The sequence below is a fragment of the Taudactylus pleione genome, unplaced genomic scaffold (genome assembly GCF_031769625.1).
Source record: "Taudactylus pleione unplaced genomic scaffold, aTauple2 ptg000179l, whole genome shotgun sequence".
In the NCBI taxonomy this organism is placed as follows: domain Eukaryota; kingdom Metazoa; phylum Chordata; class Amphibia; order Anura; family Myobatrachidae; genus Taudactylus; species Taudactylus pleione.
In genome coordinates, this window is record NW_028284581.1 from 17241541 (window position 1) to 17263487 (window position 21947).

The 21947-nt window shown below is 35.1% G+C and overlaps 1 protein-coding gene across 2 annotated transcripts; it reads right to left on the reverse strand.

Moving 5' to 3' along the window:
• Positions 1–389: 389 nt before the first annotated feature.
• Positions 390–19944, reverse strand: SALL3 (spalt like transcription factor 3). Of its 2 annotated transcripts, XM_088475906.1 has the most exons (4): positions 19863–19944; positions 6292–9231; positions 5735–6075; positions 390–3106 (listed from the first exon to the last, which is right to left on the reverse strand). In XM_088475906.1, exons 1-4 carry the CDS (start codon positions 19939–19941, stop codon positions 2675–2677), a joined length of 3792 nt encoding a protein of 1263 aa, XP_088332032.1. In that variant the 5' UTR covers positions 19942–19944; the 3' UTR covers positions 390–2674. The 2 variants fall into 2 exon arrangements, with proteins under 2 accessions (XP_088332032.1, XP_088332033.1); XM_088475907.1 differs by lacking the exon at positions 5735–6075 and having other exon boundaries at positions 2980–3106.
• Positions 19945–21947: the final 2003 nt, after the last annotated feature.

Sequence of the window (21947 nt, forward strand, 5' to 3'; positions counted from 1 at the left end):
AAAATGGTCATGCCTATTCTTGAACAGCGCAACATGATATGTCGGGTGGAGGTGAAAGTTTGAAAGTGTTATGTCCTAAAACTCCTATTTTTTTTACTGAAATGTAAATGTCTTCTCAATTTATAATTGTGACCAGTTTCTTATTTATTTGGTATCCACATACTGTAATCCTTTTACTTTGTAGGCATTAAGAGTGTGAATAGGCAGAATTCTCAGTGGCAAAGAACGGGAATGTCTTGTTAAAACAAGGAATAAATAGTCATATCTTATAATTGTTCTGTAAGTGCATTATCTGAGACATTACACCTCATGAATTAGTACAGTGTTTATATCATTGGGTTATCAGAGGAATCAAGGGACACGATTCACAAACAGAATTCCATCCTGCATTTTATTCAATTCCATGTCACAGAAAATAGCCTAAACTAAGACATCAATTTAGATCAGTATGTGGTTCAAGTCAGCAAGATGGAATAGTAAAAAATACGGAATTTTAGTTTCTAGGCCCAGATATTTCAAGCATGGTTTATCCTCTGCGTGGTAATGCAGTATAAAAATATGTTTTTTTTTCCAATTACCACACAGGAGGTAAAACCTAGCACTAATTACACAATGAGCCCGACTTATATCAACCATGTATCAACCATCTTATATACATTTTACATCCCTTGTTTAAATAAAACACATCTTTCAATTAGCAGATGTAACAATAAAAAGTATTAAACACCCACAGAGAATTAAAAAAATAAAAATAAAACATTCTGGTGCCGGAAAATAGCCATGACAAGTCACCATATTTACCTTTTTCAAATAGCCCCATTTAAAACCTTGACTAAAAATCATCTTTAATTAAATAATTGTTGATTGTTGGCAACAGTGCAACAGTATTTCTTTTTATTGGTTTATTCTGATTTTTGTTTCTGCACAACAAATAAAATAAATAGTGTGGAATGTAAATCTGAAATTTGAAGGCAACTAATGATTTAGATACAAATATTTGAGTTGGCTTTATTAATCTGTACTGCACTAAAATGTCATGTGCCAAATGTATTTTTTAATACTTTATGTTTGATACCCCCCTCAATACAGATTTTGGTCAATGCACTTAATGAGGTAGCACATAAGACATATCCATTTTATATCTTCACAATATTGATGAATATTATTCAATTTATTCATGTAGATAATGTGAAGAACATGCAATGTAATGGGTAGCATTTGTGCTTAAGTAACATTTTATGTGATTTCATTATCAGGAGTCTATTCAATTGCTAATGACCATAAAAATTACTAAATTAGGTACAGAAGTCTAAAGAAGCAAAAATCGTTTAATAACAGACTCAAAACTACTTTTTTTGAATAGCTCCAGCATTTCAATTTAAATTAGTTAGCTCTGTGATTTTTAGGGTGCAGACTGCGCTTGAGTTAGGAACCACTGTTTTAGAGCAAGTAGTTCAGTTTGTCCGATTCAATGCACCTCTGTCCCATCCTAGGCGAATTGTATTGTGCTTACTGTTAAATATATATAATTTTAGAAGTGCCATGCTACATATAAAAACAAATTCGAATTGACTGAATTTTCTGCAGAGAGTGGAATAAGACAAAATATTAAGACAGGAGAGCTGTAATAGGATTTGATTTTTTCGTCTTATCTTTAGTTGCCTTTGTTTTACCTAATGAGCATCTTTAAACAATTTACATATTTGTTTATTTTGTTTTTCAAATAATAGACAATTTTCCCAAGATACAAAATACTAAAAGTGCAATAGTATAAATTAAGAGTTTGCAAGCACATTATACAAACATTACCTTTTATTGTACAGTGAAGTTAACATGAAGAATTTTTTTATTCACAGCTTCCTATGATGTGAATACTTTAGAGTGAAAAAGTATGTCTATAAGTGTTTTTTCAACCATTGAACTATTTCTCCACACATTTCTCATTTATATTGAACGACTGTCCACATAGCAGCTACAAATATTTAAATAAAAGGATTGTTACAGACAGATACTCGCACATGTAAAGCATGCTATCTTCCCAAATAAAATGTCACAATTTTGCCTGCATTGAAATAAACATCACTGGATTGTAGCAAACAAAACTTGCCAAGAAAAGGACAGAAATTGAGGTGTACCTAGCAGTACAAAATTTAATAGAAGGATGGGGCTTGTTTCCTCTTCAGTACCTGCAAAATGTTGTTATAAATACTACAGACAAGGAATACTTTAATAATACACTGTATTTGGGAATACTAAATAGATTATTTAGCACTGTATTAGAATCCTTACAAACAGACTTCAAGATTATATCTAATTCAAACAAAACCAACAAATATTTTGGACAAAGAAGTCAATGTTTTCATATGTGTTGAATCTTTTTAGATCTCAAATACACGTAGCTAATGGTAACCTGTGTACATTTGAAGTCCAATGAGCTTTACGTAATACTAAAAGGGGACAAAGTCCATTCCAGTCAGTTTAACTGACGAAAGAAGGTACCATGCACAATCTTGCAAAAACATCTCTTCCGCAACCACAAGACTATGCATTTCTGCTATGGGAGAGGAGCAATAGGAATTTCAGTTAGGACACTATAATACATGTTCAAAAAAACTGTACATCAAATAGAACAAGACTTGAATAGAAGTGTCTCAGACTGTTTTTGCATCTGCACTTAGTTAATGCCAATTTCCTTGTTCTCCTCAATAAACCTTGTGAATGGTCGATTTATAATAGAGTCAGAGGCAACTTTGTCTATACTAATGATAGGAGAGTTACTGCCAGTTCGTGTTCTGTCCATTCCACTGGACAAGTTGGTTAAGGGTGGGATTGCGCTTCCACCTAAGCTGACTGGGAGCTGAGGAATGCCTCCATTCTGTATAACAGAAATCTCATTGTTTTTCATAGCCAGCCCATTTGTGATAGCAGCAGCATATTGGTTCCAAAAGCTAGGGTCAACATTCATTGCTCGAGCTGCCAAATCCTTTTGAAACATTTCAGAAAACTTTAGAGCATCTCCTCCTAGCAAAGCCAGGGGGTTTTCCACTGAAAGTCTCCGACCACGTCTTGCAGGAGCATTATTCCACATGTGAGTCCCCATATGGACCTATATATATAAAAAAAGGAAAACAAAGAGCACATAGGTTCAAGTATATTCAGTATACTTTACAAATATAACATGTTAAACTTATAAAAAATCCATTATTTACACATCAAACAGGATAAATCAATAAACAGGCTACATAATGGATTTCTATGTAATGTAGCGCTCTAAGATCTCTAAAAGAACAACACACACAAAATACTGTTTATACAGCCATCCGGAACTGCGCTGAGCCACAAGGTGATCATGCATATTTAGAAACTAGCTTCTCCTCAGCCAGTCATTCACATGTGTGCTAATTATGCTTCTATACTGTCCTTGGTTGTTCATTTTATATCTTATTTCTGATTACAAAAATAGTGCTGGCAAATATCTTAAAATATATGTGTGAGGTCTACAATTCCAGCTTGCAAGCACTCAAAACAGCAAAGTCCAGCATTTACTTTATCTACCAAAAAAAATTACTCTACACAGGTATTTTACTAAATTAGAGAATATGCATAACAGGCATCACAAATAAATAACATTTTATGGAAAAAAAAAAAAATCTTTTCTAAACCTTCAGAAAAAGAAAATAAGACATGCCATGGCTTGTTAAATATCCAGATGGCCGAGGAAACGTGCCTTGTACCTAGAGGGAGTTGGCAGTGGGGATGAACTCTGTATATCTAAATCCCATAAATATTTCATTTACCATCGGAAAAATAATAATTTTACATAAACACACAAACATATTTTTTTCATCTAGTTCCTATTTTCTAATTCATTTCTCCACTACGACCTTCTCATTAGAAATAATTTGACAGATTATAATGTTAAGGCCAGAGAGAAAACAGTATATAAATAAAATTAGGTATTACTCAGAAATGCACATTTTTTTTTACTTCCATTATAAGTGCATTTCTTAAACTATAAATATCTATATGTTTTTTAATTAAATATATATGGAGCCAATATTAATTATGTATTTTGCGTTATTTTAGAAAATAAAAATGAACTTCTTTGGCAAATGTAAACTTTGTTAGATAATTTTTAAAAGCCTCTTTGAGCAAAATATTTAACAGAAAGAGGGTAACGGCTTCAGTCAATTAGGTGCTCGCAGAATGTTAAAATTCTAGACTCTAGGGGAGATTACATTTGCCAATTATTCCTAATGGAAGAGTTTCCAAGCTATATAATGATACTACACATTTTTTTTTTATTTGGAAATTACTACAAATTAACACACATAATCGACATTGCACATTTTGTCTACTTAATCCATTACACATTGTAGACATTGTGCTTAGAAGGATCAGAGGGACAGAGAATTAAATTCCACAAACAATAGCATAAAGGACAATCTGAAATCTTGCTGCTGTACAAGAAAAATATAATTCTGAACTTTGTTCTTGGTTTTAAAAGACATAACATACTTAATCCTGCACATGCAAATTCAACTTTCTTTTAAATCAGTTTAAAAAAGAAAACCAAAATACCCATATTTATACTTAATTACTTTGTTTAATAATATTAATATTAAACATAATTCCACCTGTTAAAGATTTTATATATATATATATATATATATATATATATATATATGTATCTCTAAATAATGTTTGCATTGTTTAATTATAACTTTCATTTGACTAATCTTTATTTTAAACTGCTTCCACAATTGTATAAAAGTTTAGATTTTAACCTTATGGGTCTATTTTAATGTTAGGAGCAAGCCTATCTAAAGAATACACATTTGCACATGGTAAAACACTTTTGAGGTACAAAGAGTGCAAACGCAAGTTTTTGCACTTAAACAAATACTGGGCTACTTTATTTTGAACTATGTGATTTAGAGTTGAGCTAAGATGCACAACACCCAACTCTAAATCTGAACACACATTTTAGATTTGCTCCCACCATCATAAAATTGCACTTCCTAGGTGTATTACTCCTAACTGTAAATCAGGCTGTATAACTTAAAAAACAAATAATGGAAAATAAAACTTTAGCACATTGCTGTGATGTTTACCATCAATAGTCTGACTAAACTGGATATTTTTTTCTTACCCTTTGGCACCATCATAATAACTAACTACAAAAAACAACTAATTCCACAAGCACATAGGCAATTATGTAAACAACAGTATTAGCAGCATTTACTAAAATGTCTTACAATAAGAAATTTTAATGTATTAAATGTGCCTCTGAGGTGTTTTGCTACTAAACTGCATTTTACAGATATTAAGGGCTTGAGAACATATGTCATTATCATAACAAAACAGCTTTTTTTAATATAGTATTGACCTTCAAATATTACATTTACTTGTTTGGACGTCTATTTTGTAGTGAAAATGAATGTATTCACATGTATCTAGTAAACTTTGCAAAGTTTACAAAACTAAATTGAATTTATTGTTTATAGTAATGCTTGTTCAATTGTACATTTGCAGCATGTGCATTCAGTGTTATCATACTATCAAATCATTTGTGCACAATTAAGCAATGGTTAACTATTATAACATGTTTTTTATGTTATGAGATGACAATGACATTTGCAGCTATACAAGTGCTGAGTTTTGTTTTTTGAACTGACAGTTGTTCCCCAAATCCTTACTTTTCTTTTGTATGACTGGAGAGATTTCACCTTACCTTAAGGTTCCCTTTTGTGGTAAATGCTCTACCACAGATTGTGCAACCAAATGGCTTTTCACCAGTATGAGTACGTTCATGTATCTGTAGTGCACTTGCTGAGGAGAAGGTCTTCCCACACGAATGACAGTTGTGTTGCTTGGGAGTTCGTCGTGGTGGGGGTGCCAGCATAGGAGTGATGCCTGGACTCATCGCTGTCTGTGGTGCAGCAGGAACCTGGATTCCAGGTGGAAGGTGGGGACCTTCACCCAATGAGATCGGCTTGGTGTGACCATTCACTTCCATTTTGATCATGGCAGGTGCTGTGCTGGTGACCAGGCTAGTAGTAGTTTGGCTGGGACCTAGAGTAAAGTTGGGTTCAAATAACTGAGATGGGAGCTCTTTCAATTTGTGTGTCAGTAAGTGTTGTTTTAAATTACCCATAGTAGAACACCCACGATTGCAGATTGTACAAATAAATGGCCGTTCTTTAGTATGACTGCGGTAGTGAATTTCCAATGCACTTTTGCAAGCAAAAGGCTTGCCACAGATATTACAAACAGTACTTTTAAACTTACCACGTTCTCTGCTCAGGAACAGCAGGCTATAAGGAGCCTCTTCTTTGATGATTGGTCTCCCAGGATTGGTGGATGTCAGATCCAGTGCACCATCATTTTCGGAAGCAGGTAAAGGACTGTCAGACTTTTCTGTTTTAAGTTGTAGTTCTGGTGGCTCTTCTTGATTGATTACATGTGGAGATTTTGATCTTATGCTTTCGCTATGACTGTGTACAGGTGATAAAACCTGCATTGATGAAGAGGACTCAGACATTGCTGGACTCCCTGCACTTTGGCTCTCAAGATCCCCTGCAGCAGATGAAGAATCATTGCTTAAATGATCACTGTCTCCAGACCCATTTTCTAAGGTTTTTAAGCTAATAAATTGCTGTGCGCACATAACAGAGTCAATCATTTTCATCTGATTTTCTAAAGCCGCAATACTTGAAATGACAGTGGGAGGTGAAGCAGGTGATGACTCAGGGTATGGTATAAGTGGTTTAGATGAGTCACTTGCTGTGTCTTTTATATCTAGTTCTTCATCCATAGAATTATCATCAAAGTCATCATCATAATTACTCATTGTTTCAAGATTCTTGTCATCATAAGACAGTTCAGAGTCCATTGCATCTTGGAAGCCCTCTGGTAATGGGGTGTTTGGAATCTGTCCACCCATATGCATACGGATATGTTGCTGTAGGACTACAGCATTCGTAAACTTTTTCTGGCAAATGGGACATGAATGTTGAACCCTTAGTGGAGGCTTTGACCGATGAACACCAAAATGGGTTTTCAAATTGCCTTTAGTAGTAAAAGCACGTCCACAAATTTTACATTTAAATGGTCTTTCTCCAGTATGTGTTCTGTAATGCATCTTAAGAGCACTCTGACAGCTTAGCACCCTGTGGCAAATTACACATTGGTTTGGATCTGTCATTTTTTTATCAATGTTCTCAACTAGTTGTTGCAGTTTTGATGTTTCAGATGTTTGCATAGACTCCAATAGCCCGCCAAATGGAAATTTTGCTTTGAACTGCTCAGACATAGATGGAAGCACAGGGTTTGGGAGGCTTGTTGATATACAGGTATCTGTAAGGGTAGGAATTGATGTTGTGACAGGAGAAGATATTTGTCCACTCACAGGTTGCTCTCCTGTTCTTGCAGCGGTAGGGGGCAATACAATGGGTTCAGTTTTTGGGACAGCAATAGTTACTGTTTGTGCAGATTGTGGAGAATCTGCAGATGTTACCATGCAGGATTCAGAGTGATTTATGCTTGGCGAAAAAGAATTGCATTCACTGGAAGCAGGAGATGGCCTTTGCGGTGATCTGTTCATCGGAGTAATGCTTGGTGAATCACCATAGCTGTTAATACTTGATATTGTGGGAGGAAGCTGTAACCCAATAGATGTTGGAATTGTTGGTAATACGGGTTTGCTATCTAGCCATGTTGTGACTGGTTTTTCAGGAGGGAGAGACATTCCATAAGGTATTCCAGAACTAGTTGGGACATTATCGAGGTATTCTGGAACAGGGTAAGGATTCATCTGAATATGGGGGTATTTTTCTTTATGTCTCTGAAAATGAACTTTTAGATTGCCTTTTGTGGAAAATCGATTTCCACATATATTACATTTAAAAGGTCTTTCACCTGTATGAGAGCGCAAGTGGATTTGTAAAGCACTGTCACTTCCAAAGACCTTGGCACAAAATCTACATTTATGTTTAAAAAATGGATCTTCAGAGGTTGACTTGGTCTCAAAAACTGATACATTTGGTGGTTTTCCCTTACGATGTTTCATGAGTGCAGAAAGAGGGTCTAATGCATTAGCTGTTGCAGCTATGCTGACAAGTGGATTGGGGAAGATCACACTATTTGAGGAACTCTGAGGTAGAATTGGGCTTGACAAACTGGAAGGTGAAGTGAGAATATTTCCATGTCCAATGGATGGAGGGGTTGAGGAACTCTGAGGATGAATTGAGCTAGTTGTAGTATTGGACACGGGACTAGGTGTTACTGATGTTGACTTAGCATTAGTTGATAAAGATGTGCTTGCTTCAGTAGGTGTACAAGTTACAGAACATGGTATGTTTGGTGTACTTGCCCCAGAAGCAGGTTGTGATGTATGTTGTAGGTTCTCAAATGATGGTGGTTGATTGTTGGCTATTGATCCTGCAAAGGTTGTTGGGACTACAGGTGTTAACTGAAGGGTTGAATGTGCATTAAATCCCTGCAGCTGACTAGGTGTGGTATTTGAAGGATTTTGTACTGGAATTGAAGAGGTCAGTGGAGGACGTAGTGGCTGACGATTCATCAGTGCCACCTGGCTGCGTATTTGTTCAATAAGTTGCAGCTGGTGAATTTGCTGCTGCTGTAGTGCCATTAGCTGTTCTAGAATCATAGGAATTGCCATAGCTGTAGCTGCAGTAGCAGCACCGGAACCACCTATGCACCGTACATTCTGTGAAAACTGTGCTACTGCCACTTTTGTACTTTGCAGAGTCTCTAATGTTACATTAGTGTTTGGCATGTTGTAATTAGTGATGGAAGATGGATCAGGTAACTGAGGTAGAGGAGTAGCAGTGCTTGAGGCTTCTTGACTTGGGAAGTTTTTTTCTTCTGTGGTTTCAACCTCCATGGGTTCCTCTTCCTTTTCTATCTCTTTTGTATCACAAATGTCATTATTTTCTACCTGGACAGTTTCCTCTGCAGTCTCACTCTCTGTGTGATCGCTTGAAGAGCTTGCGGGAGAGGGCTCGGGAAACTCTTCTGCAGCGACTGCTGCTACATCATCATTTACAATCAACACTAGAGGGTTTTTAGTGCAGGTCTTCTTGTGCTCTAAGAAGTCAGTCCATTTGAAGAATTCAGCACAACATTTTTCACAAACATTGGTCTCCTCGCTTCCACTTCGGCTTTCATTTCCGCTGTCACCATCATCTGGTCCTTCCCCAGGTACTGCTAGAAGAAAATAAAAAGATTGCTATTAAGTAAAAAGATAAACCTCTCTACTTTAGAAAATTTTGCACGCATAAAATCAATACTTTTTATTTTGTACAAATTACACCACTTCAACAATTTTCTATGACTCCTTATACCTAGCTAATATTTTCTTTGCACAATCCATCAAATTATGAACCTCTATCAATTGTGGATACTGCTTCTTAATGAAATTCCATAGAAGTCATTGATTTCCAATATTTTCATACAATTTGCTGCAACATTGTCTGTTGGGTACAAATCAAGCTTTTGATGGGGTCATTAGAATTCCCTTTTAGCATCAAGCTTCCTAATTTCCAGCAAAATTAGAGATGCCTTTGCCAGTTCAGTTACCATTGCTAAAGTAATCTGTAACCTTTTAAACTTGAAGCATTACCTGACAGCACAAGCCGAACCCCTGTTACTGAAGTGAGGCCTCTGACTACGTATCTTTATACAAATCTGAGTCATAGCTGGTTCCTTTGTAATTGTATATAATTATTGGATCAGTAAGGATTTATTTACATTTAGAGACATTTCGGTGAATTGCAATCATATCTAAAAAATGGCTAAAGAAAAAGCACCTACCATTTAACTAAAAATAAATCATCTGTTTACTAATTAAAAGGACTAACTATTATTAGATCTGGTTTGTTCTTTGTAGTGAACACACCAATGCTATAAGATCTTAATGACATTAACCTTTGACCCAAGCACTAAGTACTTTTAAAGACATTTTGTCAATTTCTATATAAAATAAGGTTCTTTTTATAGGCAACATTCTTGCTAGCAGAAATTTTATATACACTAAATGCTTTATGTAAATTGTAGGTTCAGTATAAAAAATACCTGATTCTTAACTGCTAATCCTCCACAAAAGTAATTGATGCTGTCAAGTGCCATATTTTGTTAGCAGAAAACTAAAATTACATGTTACTGCGACACAGCATTGAGTTCACGGATTTGTGAACAAACTAAGAATTACATATTTAAACTACATTTCTGCTGACATGTTTAAACATAAGTATGCTGTAGTCAGACACACGTTTTGTACCTATTTTCATCTATTCTTATAGAAAGGCTCTGTAAATTATATGCTTGGCCATTGTAGAAAACCCACTAATTGGTTACACATGTTTAATTACTGTTGTAGGCAGTCACTTCCTCTGACTTGCGTTACCCTCTTGTGCTGAATAACAAGCATGTTTAATGAACAGAATTCTAATTCACACCTGATCAAATAAATAGCTGTGTTGGAATGATAAAATGAACATATAAGAAAACCATGTCTAGTATTTTAAAAGCTGTTCAGTGGGAATGCACACATAATGCTCAGTCATTTTAATTTTCTTATCTGGATATTGCAAACATACAGTATAACATATTTTTTGTCAGGCAGGATAATAGACAGCAGCAAATAGAATGCACAATACAGAAAAGAAGCAACAAAACAAAATTGTTCTTGTACTGTAAGATTAATATTATTGAAAAAATAATTCATAGTTTTATCATTGCTGTGTTGTTTAGATGCTTACATTGTTTATTTACAGTGTATGGTAAAACATTAGAAAAACAGAGCTGGATTACATTTTTTATGGATTATATATTTTTTTTCAGTCAGAAATTAAAAAAATATATAATATTACATTTACAGATTTTATTTTGTCCAACTATATTTTCTGATAGAATGTCACTATGGGTCCTATATATGTTCTATAATTATTTTTATCAAATATTTAAAAATGTAGTAACAGGAAAAATGTCAGGCAAAAATTGTAATGTTTTATGGCTTCTAAACAATTAAATATAAGTACATGCATAAATAAATAAATAAATATAAGGGCTAATAAGTAAACACAAATACATGCTTTAATACAAAACTAATGAATTCATTCAATTTATTGAATACTAGGTAGATGCATAACAACTAATTGATTATATTTTAACTGATCTTTTTGAAGTGGTTAAAATAAAATTCTAACATAATTTATACAAAATGTAATACGTTACTAAGGAGCTAACATGTCACACAGTTTTGTTCAAATTTTAGAATAATTATTTCCACTGCTAAATTTATAAATGAATTTAACTGAATAAATAAGCACCTACCTACAGCATATTAAATCAAAATATGGTAATATTAAATGACGAGAACAAAAGAGTAAATGTAACATTTATGTTTTGTTTTATTTTAAGTTCAAATTAAGTCAATGTTTTTAAGATGTAAATATATACATGTTCATATTACTGTCATATGGTCATGTTTATAGTGAATTAATAGTTTTAATATAATAAAATACAATGAAAATTTGTTTAAAAAAAATAATATAATAAACTTAAACATGATTTATGAATTTATGCTTTTTTCTAAATATTTTATTTCATATATTGCTAAGATTGTGTTGAAAAATAAAATGAAATGAAAAGATTTTAAAATCCATGAATTTCAGCTATAAATTCTAAACAGGTTTCCTATTTAAACTGAGGTGTAAACTGCTTTGCTCCTTCAAGTATACTTTTGGATCCGCTTATGCAGTTATATTGCTTGTATCCCTGAGAGCAGCTGTACTGCATTTTTTTAAATCAAACACAGTAACATGTTCAGAATTGGCTTTCTTACAACAGTTTCAAAATACAAGAGGCATGTTTCTCTTCAAGTGGTTTCCTGTAGAATTGGATGAATTAACACTGCCGGATTTGTTTTGATTTTTTAATGTATTCTTGTGAAACAGTAGTGTGCTGATTTACCTCCACGAACAAGCACACGTAAATCCCTAGTTGAACAAACCATTTACCTTTACATATTAGCATCAGTTTAAATTATACAGTGAGAATATATTTAAACAAGTGGCTAGAATGGTTTTATTATTTGAGGGACAATAATTCAAGCTGAACTAAATTAACTGTAGTTTTTAAAAATTTTTTTTTCATTCTATGAATAATTCCATGAATTATTATTATCTTAGAAAGGAAACAAAAGTTAAGGAATAAAGAAAGCAAAAAACAGAGACAATGTAAATGTCATTATTACTTGAAATGTGCACAGCTGATGCATTTTTTAAATAATTGTTTAATTGAAATAAACATATCCTTTTGTATAGAACAAAATGTTCACTGTACTATTCTGTTCAGGAGAAAAATGATAATTAAAAAAAACCAGTTCACTCATTTGCATTTTATCCTATCCAGAACAGCATAGCTCCATTTTAAGGCCGCTCTGTGAAATGACATCTTGCAGTGAACTTCAATTATACTTTTGTTTGATGTGTAGCTTTAAGAAGAAAAAGATAGTACACAGAACAACACAGCCAATACAGATATTAAGATCCCCTGTATTTCCCATTAAGTTAAGTAAAATTTGAGTAACTGAGATGTGTCACACACACTGAAGAAAACTATGTTTAGCAGGCCTGCTTAATATTTAATTGCTGCTCCTGCTCTTAATGGACCTGCTAAATAATAGCTGGTACAGCAATATCAGTTCATTTAAGCAGTTTATATAATACAGTGAACATATGTATTTTTTTAAGTTTTTTTTATACACAAGAAAATAATAAGGATGCATTACATTAAAAATATTATCGTGCAGGTCTCTCTGGCTTGGACTAGGATAAAGCAAATGGTAAGATACAAAGCTACCCATAAGTAGAGGGAAATCAAATGTTCAAGAAGTAAATAGATTTAAAGGTCACTTTTCTGTCAAACTATTTTTTTACTCAACTCTCTGTGATGGCCATTAGCAACAGCTTGCACATTTGTTAGTCTTCTTTCCATTAGATTGCAAGCTCTTGTGAGCCAAGAATGCTGGACCACTTGTTTTATTGTGATCCTAGTTTACTCCCCAGTTATAAAGTGGAAAAAATATAAAATTTTCTTAAACAGTAATATAAATAATAAACTTATATATAAAATCTTATACACAGGATACATCCATATTTATTATGAATTTGATGTGGAATACATTATTAGAACTTTTTTAAAGGGATAAGCACTAGATGAAGCGTATTCCATTATCTTAAATATAAAATGAAGGATGACTGCTTAGTGATGTTATCTGTAGTGAATTTTTAATGCGTACGTTTGATTTTTTTTACATACTTGCAATTCTTTTATTTTGCAATATTTTAAATTTTTTTAAAAAGACACAAACAGTAAATAACATGTTTTGTTGGCAAATTAGACACTTATCTACAAATTGTATACTACATTTCACTATCCAGCTGTATTCATTTAGATTTCATTTTTATTGCATGATTAGCCTACATTTTTTTCAGTCAACATAAAGATAGATGTGTAAAAGACAGTGTTTGAGTTAAAAAAAACATTTATCTATATGGAAACACAAACTAAAGAAAGTGGCTTATAATAGAATGTTAAGCATGATAGGCCAAGTTTTTTAGTTATGCTGATATATGGCAATAGATGAAATATGACTGTTCTTGCATTTCTTTTTAAATTGTGATTTAATTGAACATATTGTTAACCATAGGATTAAAATGTATTTAGCACATTATGTGGAAGGCTTTAGGTACTAGTTCATTGACACCTAATAGTAACAAAATCTAATTCTGCATTGCTGTATACTGTTCCTGCTGGATTTAAACTCTCAAGTAACATGCAAGTATAAACATAAATTGGAGATACTGTGATCAAGGTCCATATATGCAGATTATAACCTTGTATTTTATTATATGTTATACTAGAAAGAGCTCTCTGCAAATCATTTTTCCTTAGTTACTTAGTAAACAGCAAAAAATATGAAAAAACACTGCATTTGTGAATGCTGCAAAATGACTTTCTCTTTTCTGAAAGTTATTTTATTGAACCATAAAAATAGTTTGAGGACATTATGTTTTCTTGCAAATTAAGCCTTTTCTTAACTCTTTATGATGGCTTTGACTCTCATAAAATAAGATGAATTATCACATACAGGGACCAAGCTGTGAAACAGGAGGAGACAAATAGAAACCCCTACTGTGTTCAACAATGTAGATGAAATTCCAGACTCAATAGAAAATTTTGCCCTCTTCCAAAGACCACAATGGTTGTCAACATGACATTGAACAGTGGAGGGCACTATTGCTATGCACAATGTTATAGATGTACTGTAGCATATTTAGATGAATCTATTCAGTGGCCTAAATCTCAGAATTTGTTAAGTAACAACCACCTGTGGCATAGTCACCAACTGTCTTCTTTTTTACGTTTGTAATCATGAAAGCAATCCATTAGCTACTTAAACACTGTGTAAATAGAGGAAAGCTTAGCCATCTACAATATCATTAGCAAATACACAGATTAAAAAGAAACACATTGTAATAATGAAGCATTTGCTATTATTTAACTTGTACTGTTTTCATTTTTTGGGGATTTTGTATCAGAGAGAAGCTATATTATATATTATCACTGCATTATTTTATGAATCCACTATTTATTTGAAAAGGATATCCATGAACAGATAAATATGTTGATTTAAAGACAGTGTGTTATTTATCACCAAAGGTCTTAATCACTTGCATCACATTATGGTAGTTAGAAGAAAACTGGGGTATTTTTAAAGTGGATATTAACTTTTTATTCAAAAGAACAAAATTATTTCTATTGCTACAGTTTATTCAGTTATATTTTTGCTTTGTTTTATTAATCTCTTAAATTTATTGTCATTTTATCCAGTAAATAGATACTATCATTTAGGTTTATAATCTATGACAATACTTTAAGGGTACACAATATTTTTGATACAACTTCATATTCGACTTTAATATGGACTGAATTATTTTAATTAATTACTGTATGCCATATAAATTACTCAGAAATATACCTCAACTACATGAATGGTGGGACGTGAAAACTGAAGATGGGACCAAACCATCCCAATGCATTGTAAATGACTATCACTTGTATTTCAAAAGCAATGCCGCACTGCATGTTATGTGTTGATTTGCAGAAGCTCGATCTCTTTGTATGAATGATGTAAATAAAATAGACTAATATAAAAAAAATTTTGACTTTTGACATATATTATCATTATTCGTAAAAGTTATTATAAAACCCTTACACATGCAGCAGAGCTTACAATAACAAAAAAGTATACAATATGTGTATGTCTATCCATGTATGATATAATATTAATAAATAGCAGAAATATATAATTTTGTTATTTAGTAAAAGCCATTATGTTAAATAATATAAGAATGTATAATCTTTGATTTAAGGGAAATTGTTACATAATTCTCATTAAAGCTAGATGCATCTGATTTTCTGTTCAAGTACACATGGAAATTAAATAGCGCTGAGAGAACATGATTTCCTGCTTAAACAGTCCTATTAAAGACACCCGGCACATGCTAATCTGTGTACCATGTAGCAGGATCTCTAGGTAACACTCAATTCTAGTGTTAACACTTATCACAACTGAAGCAACCATGCTGCCAAGGTCAACTGCACAGATGTACTAATTGTATTATGAGCTTGACATCTAGTGGCCACCCCTGGCAGGCCAAAACAGGCAAAGGTTAAATCAGCCAGCCTTGTCAAAGCACTTCTAAATACCCACCCTCAGGGACAAACCATTGGAAACCTGTTGGCACTTCATGCAGTCCCACCTTTTCAATGTCACCAAACAAAATGAATCTCTAGTGTTTGCTGGGCATTAATGCTTCAAAACATGACACTAATAGGCTATCTTGAAACAATTTAAAGAAAACTGCATTGTGCACACAAAATTCTTTAAAGTGACTAGCAAAATATGTTTGTTTCCAAATCCTGTATCTAGGGCCTAAATTATTATTTACCGCAAAAAATGAAAACAATATAAGAAAATACTTGATTTTATTAAAAAAAAAAGAATATTTGTTATTTATTAATTTATATGTGATGACTTAAGGCAGGAATGATTGTATATTTGTATCTGTGGTAAATGCATGCATTCGAACAGTGTATCAATGTGTATAAACCATGAAAGTATAATTTAATAAATATATATATATATATGTATATATATATATACCAGTATGCTATGCCTCTTGATATCAGCACCCTTTTACAGGCTTTCTTAACACTTTATGGTGATAAAGATATGGTAGTACAAATATTAACTATTTGTTGTCTACATGCAGTATTTCCATTACTATGATAAATAATCTCACTAATCTTTGTCTTTTACTGTATTCCTCATCTTGGTATTATATATTTAAACCAATAAAACTTTATTATTATTTTAGGAAGAAATAGATTTTACTACCACAATGTACAATAGTAGAGGAAAGAAATATCCTTCTGGTCACTTTAAGATCAATAGGAAGACTTTGCCAGGATTAGCTCAACATGATGAGGAAACCTGACCCACTTTTGCCAGATTTCACTCACATTGCATAGAAAAGTAATCACTTGTTTAACAAATTCCTAATTGTTAATGGTGTACTGTTCACCTCTGTATTAACCAGGGAAACTGAAACACTCAACTAAGGGAAGTTATACATCTGACGTTTTTTTTATTTTTTTTATAAAGACTATAGCATCTCATTGTTATTCAGCATTATTCAGAGCTTCTAAGAAGGACATAAAAGATGGTTGTCTCTAGTTGTAATAGAAATGAGCTAAAATTCTTCCTGTGCCTGATGCAAGCTGACTCTTAAGTCTCTAAAATAAATACATATATTTTGGAAGCTGCTTATAGTGCCACTTGAACTGTTTGTCTGTCCTGTGTTAAATTATATTGAAAAAATATTACTTTAGTCACAAACTGAAAAAAAGCAACTAATAAATACATAAATGTATTACTTTCAACATGATTTTACTAGGAAACTGGATATTGTTACCGTAAATATTTTTTTTAATCTATGTAATCTAATATGCAACAAAATAACTTTCAAACTCAGTATAAGATTTTAAGATTTGGGTTCTTAGTAAAAACAAAATTGCACATAATAAAATTTTATTTTTACTGACCTAAAATTCTTATTTAGAAATAGCAAATATGGTCTCTTTAGGTTTAAGCAGTATATATTTTTTGCTTTATTAAAAAAAACTGCATTTGAATTAACATCAATTTAGAATCATATTATGTCTTATCTATTTAACTTTTCATTAAATAAGATTATTTTGTGAAACTAAAAGCATTAATAATAATACATTAATAATTTAGCTCCCAAATCATGTTGAAATAAAAACAATGAAATGGCAAGCAAGACAATAATCCATAGAAATGGAGTGATACACACATAATTACATATATACATTTGTGAAAGGAGACATTTTATCTAAAATACATTATGTGGTTTAGCAAAGACTGGCTATATAATGCACAGGGTAATGTCCTTTGATTACATTTTTGATAGATGGTATACTTGAGTGAATTAAAATTTGATGCTACCTAAAATCACCAAAACAGGTTTCCGCAAATAAGCACATAACTGGTATCAAATGAGACAAATGTCTGCAAATACCCTATGTCTCACAATATCCTGAATTATGTGGATTGATCAAAAGAATCCATCTTGCTGACCTTCTCTACAAACTTTTTTGTAAACTAGTTTTCAATAGAAGTGTCTGGTCACATATTTTTATTTACTTTTAATTTGGAAGGATTTAGTTTTTGTTAATGAGATATGGTTTAGCAAAATGCAGTTCAGTTACAGATTTATTTACATAGTATAATTTTTGAGGCTATATTGAAAGGAGATTTTGAGCTATTCAGAGCCACAATAATCAAGCTTAAAAAAAAAAAAAAAAAAAAGAAGAAAAAAAATCCTTACTGGGATGCAGTGTAGCCCCTTTGATGGAAAGGCTGTCTTTCTGATTCTGCAGAAATAAATCCATTCATTTGATCGTGTAGTCATTGAGTGCAATACAAAACAAACCAAGTGTAAGAAATGCTAAGTGATGAAGTAAACAGAAAAACATTTCCATGACAAAAAGATCCTTTTGCCCTTAATCTACACACCATATGCAAGCGTTTCTTTTTAGCATATCTCCTGTTCTAATCTCTCCTGACATAGATAAAACTCACTCTTTAGCCATAAAAACAGCTCCCAAGAAAGATACTTTCTTCAACAAATCCAGAAAAAGTCCTCTGAAAACTGACAATGGCTTGTTCTGTTTAATGGAATAAAAGAGAGCAGCATCTGGGACATGAATCCAGGCCTCTCCTGCACAGCACCTCTCAGCTATTAGTGCTGGTGATAGGGGCACTCTGAGGCACCGAAGCTGCCCAGTTGTCACCAGGCAGATGTATCTGCTCTCATGTTAGTATAAATGCCCACCAACATTTTAGAAAGTTATGCTTATGTGTGTCCGTTAAACTTCTCATTTGACGTCACTGAATTTCTCAGTGATTAAAAATAAAGTTAGACTTTTAAATGTAGTATAGGGATGATATTTCTCCCCCTGCACATGGCCTTGCACGGTGGGGACTAGGTCAGGGTCTTTAGACCACACTTATTTCAGGAACAAGCAATTAGCGCTTTTGCCATTTCATTGATAAAACTACAGTAAACTGCGGGAATTGAGGAAAGTGGAGATGTAATTCCGGAAAGAGATTTATGAAGATAGCATTAAAAATAAACACTGTTCTTTTGAAAATCAAACTGAATAAAAATATTTATCTGCAGGTAAAATATAAATAAACACCCCGGGCTTGTGCAGTGTCTGGTACTGTAGTCTTAGCAGAGGCTGGAGAGAGAAGTAAGGGGCAGCAGGCAATGCAGGACCTCTCCTGCTTCTCTATGGGACCTGCTCCTCTTATCCTATTCCATCTTCCCTTCTCCCTTCCAACCGTGTAAGCACAGGCAGCAGCGCGGCTTCCTAAGCAACCCCCCTAACTAGCCCGAACAGTGGCTGCCCACGGGATGCCCTCACCTTTGGTTGAACCTGGGAGCAGCTCCCTGGCAGAGAGGGCAGTGGCAGGCATTGAAGCAGCCTCTTCTTGTGTCTGAGACATGAGAGTGCACGATGTTTCCGGAAAAGCTTTCACAAGCCTCGATCTTTCTCCATCTCCAAAACAAGATGAGCAAGCCCCCTCCTCCTCCTCCCTTCCCTATTCCCCTAATACTTGCAGTTGAAGGACACAGACTGGGAAGGATACAAGCTCCTGCTGATCACTGGAACTTTTTGCAGCTCCTCTTTCTTCTATCCAACAAGGAAAGGTCACCATATACCTATTGAGTGTACTACCCCCTGGCACTAACACACACAACCTCTACACACACCTCACCAGCACCAGCTACTGTCCTCTCAGAGCTGTGCCCATTGTCTGCTATGCAGGTGTACACAGTGTAACAACTACAATTACCACCAGGAAGGTCAATATGCAATGCAAACCAATAAAATACTTTTATGTTCTCACAATACTGACCTGTGGAAAGGCAATAAAGAAATAAACTGTTTGATAGTGAAAAGAAAAATAAACACAAGTAGATGAAAAGCAGAGATACAAAGAATGATAGAGTTACTAAAAGGTTACTTTCTCTCACTTTGCAGATAAGCATATGAAAGTGGCTAATGGCCAGGGGGTGTATGGGAAAAGTGAATTGCTGATAGGGATGTGATGGGGTGAAAGTGTTTTTGGTAAATAATAAGGCCAGCGATAGGTACGAAGCGCCCCCTCCCCTTACCGTTGTTAGGGAGCACCTCAGTCCCGATGTCCTCGTCTGATTTCAGATGCTGGGGCTTGGCTTGCTTTCGCCGAGACATGCTGCTGCTGCTGGGATCTGGGACTGCTTTCTGCTTTTTTGCAGATACATCAGTGGCAAATAAAAAAAAATTGTTCACAAATAGTCGAGTTGCAAAATTAGGGAAATTAGCTGGTGTCGGTGCGGCGCGGATTGCGCATGTCGGTATATAATTGTGATTGTGAATAATGCATCGCGATTAGCGGCGGGGGTGAGAGGGGATTGGCTCGGGGCCAGCGGACACAGACTGCATATGGAGATGAGGGATGGGCTCCAGCAATTAGCTGCCTCACTCCGCCAAGTGCTCTGTCTCCCCTGCACGGTGCAGCACAGCAGCAGCAGCGCACTGTCCGGGCTCACACACAGGGAGCATCACTTTTGGGGAAGGTCACATTCTTGCTTCCCTTTCCTCCCCCTCACTGACTTGTGTTGAGGAGCTTTTGTTATATTAGCTAGGTCTTGGTTTATTTTTATTTGGGTTCCTCTGGCACACTCCACCCCCACCTTGTGATTCCTGGGATCTAATCTTCTGACCCTTGATGTCGTTTGTCTGTGCTCTCCAGTGTTGCTTTTGGTTTGTATTGTGTTTTCCAGTGGTGTTTCTCCCCAGTGAAGGGAAACTTTGTTGCTATGTGCACATCTCCTGTAGTTCTGTGATTGTGTTCCTGCAACTTCCTCCCCGCCCCTACCCCTTCACTCTCCACTCAGTTACTGGTATTGCCCCCATTCCAAGCACACGACCTTGCACTCTAATCTCTCTCTCTCTCTCTCTCTCTCTCTCTCTCTCTCTCTCTCTCTCTCCCCTCTCTCTCACTCCCCCATATAACTCTCCTTGGACCTCACTTTCTGCAGTCCACGGGTAAGACTACGCGAGGAGTCTTCTACAATTTCCTTGACAGTGTAAAGTCCCATCCGCCTGGATCACATCCGCGCATCCATCGATCCGTTAGAGACAATAATATGTATTTATTTATTTATTTAGGTTGCTGAGTGATTGATCTGTGCCCTGGGACACAGATTGAAGTGGGTGGGGTTCTGGGGGGCTTGTAAAAATCAATTTCAATCACGATTTCATCTAAAACACAACAGCCATCCAAGTTGGTTCTCCTTTTGTTTTGTGTTACGGGATGTTAGTGTTGAGTCTTCAGGGCCAGTGGTTGACTTTACCCCAGCAGGGAGGGGTAGTACTTGCTCCTGTGCTTGGTGCAGATGGAGCGGGGAGTGGAGATGTGGTGGCACAGTCAGTGTGTCCTGTCACCTCTCCCTCCTATGGCAATATATCCTTAGCAGTGCGCTCCTGAGCCCCTCTCCAGCCGCTGCCTGGACCCTCTGAGCAGCACTTTCCTCCTCTCACACACAGCAGCCGGCCGTCCTCCTGTCTCTCCTAGCAGAGGAGGGGGTGGGCTATGCTGTGGGTGGTGAAGTGGATGGGAGGGGAGCCAGGTTAAGCGAAAAAAGTGAAGCACTTGTACGTTTCTCACCCTCCCCTCACACACGCACACATCGGGGGCGTATGTTAGCTATTGAGAGTGGGTGTTAGAGGATTTCCCAACTACTAATATGGAGCATGTGCTAGCAGACAGTAGACATCAGGTAGCTGTATCAGACACCCACTTGATAGGCTCATTTGGCAAGGTACCTGAGTTTCTTTCTACCCTGTGCAGAGCCAGCTGGTGATGGATACTGCGCTGCACCTGTCTCTTTCTCCTTATCTCCCCGGCATATAACCGTACTTTTATATATGCTGCTCATTGGCGCAAATGGAACCGTCAGAGAGTAAGAGGGAAATGCCTTCCCATGACAGGGAGCAGCCGCTAGGATGTACCACACACCCACCACCCGTGCTCAGTGCCACTGCATACTCCCTGCAACGCTAGACATTACATGTCCCTGATCAGGACTGCTACCCAAGCACCCTACACAACACTCTCATTTTAATTGCTATAATATTGCACAATATTATATTTTCAGAATATATATAATATTATCTATATAACAAACACGCCACCCTGATTTTCTCCCTCTAAT